We start from the raw sequence: 9,109 nt of genomic DNA on the forward strand, positions 1-9,109 counted from the left end.
CAGAGTCTCCTGGCTTGTGATTGGCTCTGTTTCTGGCCGCCAAAAAGCAAAACGGCGGGAGCTGCCATTTTCTCGAGCGGGCGAAATACTCGTCCGAGCAACGAGCAGTTACGAGTACGCTAATGCTCGATCGAGCATCAAGCTCGGACGAGTATGTTCGCTCATCTCTATCGTACAGTCCTAAAAATGATAGCATTGTAAATGTTATCAAAATCCGCAAAAAATTACACCTCCCAAAGCTCCGTACACCGGAGAATCCAAAGTATAAAAAAGGTATTAGCGCCAGAAGACGGCAAAATCCCAAAAATAATTTCTGTACAGGAGGTTTATATTTTTTAAATGTATGAAAACATTATAAAACCTATACAAATTTGGTACTCTGTAATCATACCAACCCAAAGAATAAAGTAGACATGTCCAAATCCAAGCCCACAAGAATACGGCACAAATGCATTTTTTTTTACCAATTTCACTGCATTTGGAATTTTTTTCCTGCTTCCCAGTACACGGCATGGAATATTAAATACCACCCTTTTGAAGTGTAATTTGTTACGCAGAAAATAAGCCATAACACAGCTCTGTACATGGAAAAATAAAAAAGTTATAGATTTTTGAAGGTGGGGAGTGAAAAATGAAAACGCAAAAACGAAAAAAGGGCTGCGGCATTAAGGGGTTAATATGTCTCTGGGGGAACCCTCTTCTTGGAACCTTTCGATTAACAAATTAGCTTGATTATTATAGAGATCTGTGATTGTACAATTATTCCTTATCCTCTTATACTGAGAGAATGGTATATTGTTTTTGTGTATCCACTTTTTGTGGTATGAACTTGTATATTCTAGATAATTATTATCTACTTTTTGAAGTGGGTTTTTGTTCTGAAAGAATCCCCTTGTGATGGATCTCTAGAAATGTAGAAATCCATCACTTTTCTCCAGGGAGAAAGAGATACCCCAAGAATTATTATTTAAATATTCTTGAAACTTTGTACATTACTCAATAGGTCCTAACCACAACAAGAACAAATCATCTATAAAGCGTCTAACATATTTTTGCAAAATGAGATACAAAGAATGAGATATATTGCTCATTATTGATCCAATCCCAGATATAATGCGTCTGCCAGGTGTTTTTTTTTTGTATCTTTGTGGATTTTCGGCAAGAAATAGAAATATGCCATGGATGGAAAAGGAGTAAATAGGAAGTTCTTTTCTTCTTTGGTAATTAGGCCTTTTTTCAAAGGGCTATCCATGAACTTGTTTATATGTTTCTGGATCTCCAGGGTGGGGTTCTTGACGACTTTTTAATAATATTTTTTTAAATAATATTTTATAATACTTATATTAACCCCTTAACGACTTGGCCTTTTTTAGTTTTTTCACTTCCATTTTTCACACCCCACCTTCAAAAATCTATAACTTTTTTATTTTTCCACATAAAGAGCTCTGTTATGGCTTATTTTCTGCGTAACAAATTGCACTTCGTAGTGACTGTATTTAATATTCCATGGCGCGTACTGGGAAGCGGGAAAAAAATTCCAAATGCAGTGAAAATGGTGAAAAAACACATTTGCGACGTTTTCTTGTGGGCTTGGATTTCACAGCTTTCACTCTGCGTCCCAAAGGACAGGTCTACTTTATTCTTTGGGTTGCAACGATCACAGGGATACCACATTTGTACAGGTTTTATAATGTTTTCATACATTTAAAAAAATTAAAACCTCCTGTACAAAAATTTTTTTTTTGATTTTGCCATCTTCTGGCGCTAATAACTTTTTCATACTTTGGTGTACGGAGCTGTGGGTGGTGTCATTTTTTGCGACTTTTGATGGCGTTTTCATTACTATAATTTTTGGGACTGTGCGACCTTTTGATCACTTTTTATTAATTTTTTTATATTTTCCAAAATGGCAAAAAAATGTCATTTTTGACTTTGGACGCTATTTTCCGTTACGGGGTTAAACGCAGTGAAAAACCGTTATTATATTTTGATAGATCGGACATTTTCGGACGCGGTGATACCTAATGTGTTTATGATTTTTACTGTTTATTAATATTAATATCAGTTCTAGGGAAAGGGGGGTGATTTGAATTTTTAGGTTTTTTTAATATAATTTTTTTTTTTTAAACTTTTTTTTACTTTCACTTTAACTATTTTTCAGACTCCCTAGGGTACTTTAACCCTAGGTTGTCTGATCGATCCTACCATATACTGCCATACTGCAATATGGCAGTATATGGGGATTTTACTCCTCATTCATTACAATGTGCTGATAGCACATTGTAATGAATAGGTTAAAACGAGACAGCTTCGGGCCTTCTTGAGGCCCGATGCTGTCATGGCAACGGATCACCGCTCCCCGTGACGTTGCATTGCATTGCCGGAGGCGATCGCGGTGAAAGCACCCGCGATCGGTGCTAGCACCGATCGCGGGTGTTACCGGTAAGCCTTTGCTGCAATATGCAGCAAAGACTTACCGGCTATGGAGAGGGCTCGGCCCGCGAGCCCTCTCCATGCACCGGGACCCGGCGCGCGCCGTACTAGTACGGCGCGCGTCGGGAAGGGGTTAAATATTATAAAAAAGTCGACCTACATCTTAGAAAAGAAGCAAAAATTACCAAAGAGAAAAGGTCTTTCATCTTAGACTGTCTGCATATAGTACTAAAGAATAATTATTTTACCTATAACCCAAAGCTGTACCACTAGAAGCTCAGTAAAGCTATGGGGACAAGAGTGGCCCCCACATTTGTAAACTTATTTATGGGAGCCTTTGAAGATACAAAATGAAAAATATACATATACAAAATGAAAAAAAAAAAACATTCCGTGAACATATAGATGCTTTATAGATGATTTGTTCTCCTTGTGGTCAGGACCTATTGAGTAAGGTACAAAGTTTCAAGAATATTTAAATAATAATTCTTGGGGTATCTCTTTCTCCCTGGAGAAAAGTGAAACAGAAATTACATTTCTAGATCTAGAAATTCATCATGAGGGGGATTCTTTTTCAGAAGAAAAACCCACGTCAAAAAATTATGCAAGTTCACACCACAAAAACGTGGATTAACAATATAAGGAAAAATTGTACTGTACAAGCACGGATCTCTATAATAAACATGGCAATTTGTTAAGGGAAAGGTTCTAAGAAAAGGGTTACCCCGGAGACGTATTAAAGAGAGCTTACAGTAAAGTAAAAACATACAGCCAAATAGAATGTGTAAAACAGAAAAGAGCATGTTCAATAGAAAAGAGTACTTATAAGGAAACAGTCTCTTCATATTCAAAATCCTTGACCTCTCTTGCTGCTTTGAGTATGTCCTCTGTATCTTTGTATGTTTGCTGTTTCTGCTAGCGTATCATGAGGAATTGGCAGTCCCATAATCCTGATGTTTTTTGTTTGATGCCATGTCTAAGAGTGCATAAGGCACTTGAAACGCGTATGCTTGCTCCTCCCATTTTAGACGGTATGGCTACATACGTCTCCTGCTTTCTTCTACTACATTGTGACTGCATGAAAATAAAGATTATTACTACATTGTGACTGCATTAAAATGGAAGACATCTAGTGAAGGAGTGAATTGCATTTCTGATGTTTTTACGTCCGCTCCTACTTTCTTTGTCCTCAATTAGTATCAAAGCCATGTTCAGCCCTTCTACCTGTATTGTTAGGCTGTGAGCTAGCACTGTGTTATATTCAACAATGGTGGCCCTGTTGCCTTCCAGTGTCTCCACTTTTCTCCCCACCGACCTTATTTCCACCCTGATAGTTCCATCATTACTGGGTCAGGGCTTGTTCCAGGATCTTCGGCAGTACCGACTTAAATAGTGGTGCTATAGTAGCAAAGTCGTGACTGGCTCATGGTCTGCCAGGCTGTCAGCATCTGAATTATCTTGCAGTAAAATTCTGGTGGAGGATCGGGTGCCATTTTGTATTTCCGCACCACCGGCATGGTCAGCTTATTTTTTCAGTATTTTTCTACATCACATTGGTTCTTCTTACTCCACGGGGACTGAGGGGAATGAGCCGCAAAATATCTGTTAAGCTGAGTCTGCTTAGCAGGAGCTCAAGTCTCAGACATCCGCCATGTAGCCAATTGGGGTGATGGTCATATAGGGTCTTTGCCCCGAGTTGAGGCACTAGGGTATAATAGGGTCCCAGCCATCTGTGAGGGTGACTTCAGGATCCAGTTTAAATTTCACCTTATGCTATCCTTAAACTTCAAACTGCATTGCTTTTTCTGTTTCTGTTTTCTTTCAATGTCTTCTACCCAGGAATCCTTATATCATGGACGTCTTATCTTAATTGATAAGCAACATAGTACCTGTGTTCCTCAGTATACATACCTTATACGACATTATTTTTGTCTGTTTCTGTGTACTATCCATACGTTTACTCTCTTATAGTGTATTATTTACAGGCTGATCACCATTTGTAGTGATCAGTGCCAAGCGTTTGGGGCTTAAAGCATATTACCCTGAGGGTGGCATTTTAGCATTTTTCGATGTGTGTAGAGTCATTGGGGCTTATTTACTAAGGGCCAAGCCGTCCCACTCTCCTCAGATATTCTGACGTTTGCAGGGAATGCACCACTGGGACAGGTATTTAGGAGGAGATTTTGGCGCACGCGATGACTTTCATGCAACAGAAGTCAGACTGTCGCTACACATGCACTTACATACACTGGGAAAAAGAAGGTGAACTCCGGTGGACCTGATCGGGGAAGCAACACATTCAGGAAATCAGGCGCAAAATCTTATTTTACCGACCGGGTAAATAAATGTGCCCCATTGTGTTTGACTTCTCATTTTAAATATTTGCTGTATTAAAATTTACATTTTAACTTGCATTTCACCAGTTATACTTATGCTCTAAATTTTATTGAGTAAAAACTTTTTAAAATCTAAGATTCTTTATTTTTTGTAATTGTTTTTTTTCTTTTGCCAAAAAAATACAAGGACATATCAGCCAAGTTTAAATACATTATAGGCTTACAGTTTAAAACCAACTTTGTAAAGGAGGGATACATTCGCTCCAGTGCTAAAGACAGAATGAGGGTAGGGGAATACAATAGGGGTACAATAGGGTAGGGGGGTTATTGCTGGTTCAAGTCCAAGACACTGAGCTACAATACTGATGTCCTGGCTAGCATGCAGAAGCATCTGCAGACAGTTTTCACTGCGCTTGGCAGACTTCGGGGCACTTGGCAGACCTCGTGGTTGCCCTGAAGAGGACCAGATCCCTGGTAAGAAGCCTCTGGGGTCCAATCCTTAGGAGGAAGACCCGAGCACCCTGCATCATGCTTGACCATGGTGTGGAAGGAGTTAAAACTCACTGCTTCTGGTGCCAATTCCATCACGACCCAGTGCCAGAAGGTGGACATAATAGGATCTACGTTCAAGGACGTACTATAACATATAGGTGTGCAAAGGGGTGAATAGTCATTACTTAAACAGCCTAGGACTTTATATTTGTATTTTTCTACTTTGTTGTTTTCTCTTCATAATTGCAAATATAATAAAGCAAAAAAAAAAAAAAAAAGAATTATTCAGGCTGTGCTATACTTGACTTGAGGTAACGATATATAAAACTTATTTTCAATAAAAGATTTATGTGTAATGTTCTCGGAGAAGCTTCTAAAAAGTTGTGCAAGCAAAAATACTGCAACAAAAGCCACAGCAGATACTGAAAAGTCTTCAGTAAACAAAGCTTTTCATTCTGATTAGTTGGCAAAATGTCAGCAGTATCTAAACACAATAGAGGATGGAAGTATAAAAGGGTCTCTGCACTACTGGTAACTGGTGGTTAAGACTGATATTGGATAACACTAGTCCAAAAGGCAAAATGGGAAAGGTAAGAAAATAAAAGTATCCATTTGTACCAAATGCATTTTCCTAGTGTATGTTATAAAATGATTTTGTTATCTGTTTTAGATCATATATTGTTGTAAAAATTTGAATGTTTTGGTAATATTAACTCACAAGTAATTACCCTCCTCAACTAGCAGCACCCTAAAGTATTAAGTAGTGAATGAAATATCCTTAGTAGAATGGCCCCTAGAAGAAGCTTGGACACTGTTTGTTATGATAGCCAGAGTTTAGGGACTAGTAAATAAGAGACAGTTTTTATTCACATTATTTCATATCACTGAAGATCGCTTGCCGCACATCACTCTACTGCTGCCCTATCAGCAATTAGAAGGGTATGTCAGCACGCTGCAGGACGCCGATCGAATAATGGCAGAAGTTCTGCGATACACCGCGGAACAATGAGAGCATGTAAATTCATCCACATAGTGTGAACTGCTCTATACCATGCCACAGCATTAGGTGCAGAGACTGCCGTGTGCAGCCGGCTCATTACAAGCTGTGAGCCTACAGCTGGGAGCATCTCTATACTCTACTTACCCCGTATTCAGACTGAGTTGCAGTGTGTAGTTGCAGGAGAAGTAACGGTGATACTGTATACACATAAGAGCAGCGCCTTATTGTGTCTCTGAGGCAGCGATTTTGAACTATTTAGTGAAACCATACTGCTGCACAAGAAAATTATTATGCTGCTTGCAAAGGTGTTTTGGTGTCTATACAATAGTAGCACTAGATTGTATTTACTACCAGAGCAGATTGCGCAGTGGCATCTCGCTGCTGCACAGTGATAATACTCTGTCTCCCAAATACTTCCTTATATAAGAATATTGTAGGGGGACGTTTTATATCTTTACAGGAGAAGTAACAGGAAGAATTAGGGGATCCACTCCTGTATAGCTGTCCTGGGCTGGCACCTGACAGCCTCTCTGGCTACCATATAGTATGGTGATACAAGTGAAGCCATACTAGTTTTTTGGATATACTTCACAAATAAATATATAAACTATTTTATAAGAATTAATAAAACTTATATTTTAGCGTACACACTAACAACTTTTCCCTTCCCTCATCCCTCTCTTTTCCCTAACAAAGTAATTAGTAGAATCCTCCCCTATTTACCTAAAAAATGTCTCTTAGCTCATACGCAACTGAGATGAAGAGAGCCTGAGATGATTCATGCTGAAAGGCTAAATGTAAAAATTGATGATGTAATACAGCGCGTTTTTTTATTAGGTTCATGTCCTTGTAGTATAACAATTTTATTTTTTATTAATTTTATTTCATCCATGTAGATCATTTTCTATGAAGACAGGAACTTTCAGGGTCGCTCTTATGAGTGTCACTCTGAATGTCCAGAATTGTCCTCATACTTCAGACGTTGTAACTCTATCCGTGTAGAAAGTGGTAACTGGATCCTTTATGAACACCCTAACTACAGAGGACACCAGTACTTCCTTCATAGAGGAGAGTATCCTGACTTCCAGCAATGGATGGGCTACAATGACTCTATACGGTCTTGTCGTTTAAGCCCTCAGGTAAATTTTTTTTAACAGATTTTTAATTAAATAACCCTTATTTTACAATCTTTCAAGGTATAATAGTTCACATTTTATATTTACAGTTTTCATTGACAACTTTAATGTTTTAAATCCATTGAATGGATACCCTTGATAGATAAATAACTATTGTGTATATGCATTCCAAAAATATTTCATGTCATTAAAATGTTTCAAATAATTCTATAATTTTTACTGACAACAGCATCAAGGTTCATTCAGAGTCAGGATTTATGAAAAGGAAGATTTCCGTGGTCAGATGATGGAGTTCAATGAAGATTGTCCTCATGTTTATGAGAGATTCCGCTACAACGACATTCATTCCTGTCATGTGCATGATGGATACTGGATGTTTTATGAGGAGCCCAACTACAGGGGACGTCAGTATTACCTGAGACCTGGAGAGTACAGGAGATACAGTGACTGGGGAGCTTCCAACCCAAGAATTGGTTCCTTCAGACGTGTTCATCATTTCCAGTAAAGTCATTAAAATCCCAGCATTTCTTCATTGAGAAAAATGAGTTTACTTTAAAAGTAGTTCAGTGTATTCAAGGAAATGGCTAACTGTTTTCAATCATAAAATAAAAATAAATTTTCTTGGAAATCTCTGATGCCAATATTTACCTATGATATAGTCCTCTTATTTCATATGTTATTTAAGTTTAAAAAAAAATTAATAGCTGATTAAAGTTGACTCCAAAACAGAAGGTAAACTGTATTCACTGTACATCAGAATCAAGTGTAGTAAAACTATTAATACTGAATTTAGCTTCATTAGGACAAATGTACTGAAGGGTTGAAGCAGCTTCAAATGAGGCAACCCCCAGCCTCCCTCTCTTTGGATTATCTTTATACTTGGCATGTGGGCAGGACTTGGTTTAACAGGCTTGGGACTCTAAAATCCAGCTGGATAATGGCATGCTGGCAGCGTAGTGGTCCCAAACAAGCTGACATGTTCCCATTAAATGACACCTAATTGAACTAAAATGGAAAAAATGGTGTGCTAAAGAAGGTTCTATAAAACAAAAATTTAAAGTAATGAAAAGTGGGAGGGAGACAAATGCATTGAGAGTGTAGTAAGTCGGGACACTGTACAGAATCCAACAGGATGTGCAATGTGTGCTATGGGTTCTTTGTCAGATATATTCTAAAGTGAATTGTTCAGTAGCTGTGTCTTCCGTGGTGGTAGTATGAATGTTGTCGTAGGGGCCGATTCTAGCCTATTTGCTGCCTGAAGCGAAAGTGGAAATTACGCTCCAAGCTACTCCCCCACTCTGTGCAGGAAATATTGCAGCAGCAGAGAGCTTATCGTGTGCTCAATTACTGAAAGTAAAAGATCCCAAACAAGTGCAAGTGTGCTCTCTGATTATTTTGAGTAGCATGGAGTTAATAACCTGAACATACGTGTTGTCAAAGATAAGAGTCCACATAAGGATTGTAATGTGTAAGTGCCACAGAACTGGATATATTAGCAGTTGAAGTGATAGTTGGAAATGGGATCTGTATATGAAGATCAAATTGCTGATTGTAAAAATAACAGTACATATCTCCTATTATCTTGCACAAAGAAACAAAACTTCTTTAAACACAACTCTTCTTTCAGATGAAGACTGTGTTTCTAGGTGCCACAAATCAAATGTTATGGGTCTCAATATCCAGGATGTGTTAGACAGGGTGTAAGAGGTGCG

The 9,109-nt window shown here is 38.3% G+C and overlaps 1 protein-coding gene across 1 annotated transcript; it reads left to right on the top strand.

The window, feature by feature from the left end:
- Positions 1 to 5,784: 5,784 nt before the first annotated feature.
- On the top strand, positions 5,785 to 8,051 carry LOC140074533 (gamma-crystallin-3-like). Its single transcript, XM_072119506.1, has 3 exons — positions 5,785 to 5,851; positions 7,158 to 7,400; positions 7,627 to 8,051. Exons 1-3 carry the CDS (start codon positions 5,843 to 5,845, stop codon positions 7,900 to 7,902), a joined length of 528 nt encoding a protein of 175 aa, XP_071975607.1. The 5' UTR covers positions 5,785 to 5,842; the 3' UTR covers positions 7,903 to 8,051.
- The last annotated feature ends 1,058 nt before the right edge of the window (positions 8,052 to 9,109 follow it).

Source organism: Engystomops pustulosus, chromosome 8 (genome assembly GCF_040894005.1).
Source record: "Engystomops pustulosus chromosome 8, aEngPut4.maternal, whole genome shotgun sequence".
Classification (NCBI taxonomy): Eukaryota; Metazoa; Chordata; class Amphibia; order Anura; family Leptodactylidae; genus Engystomops; species Engystomops pustulosus.

Coding starts and splice junctions, on each gene's coding strand:
- LOC140074533 (XM_072119506.1), top strand. Junction 7,401..7,626: donor CTTGTCGTTTAAGCCCTCAG/GTAAATTTTTTT, acceptor TACTGACAACAG/CATCAAGGTTCATTCAGAGT.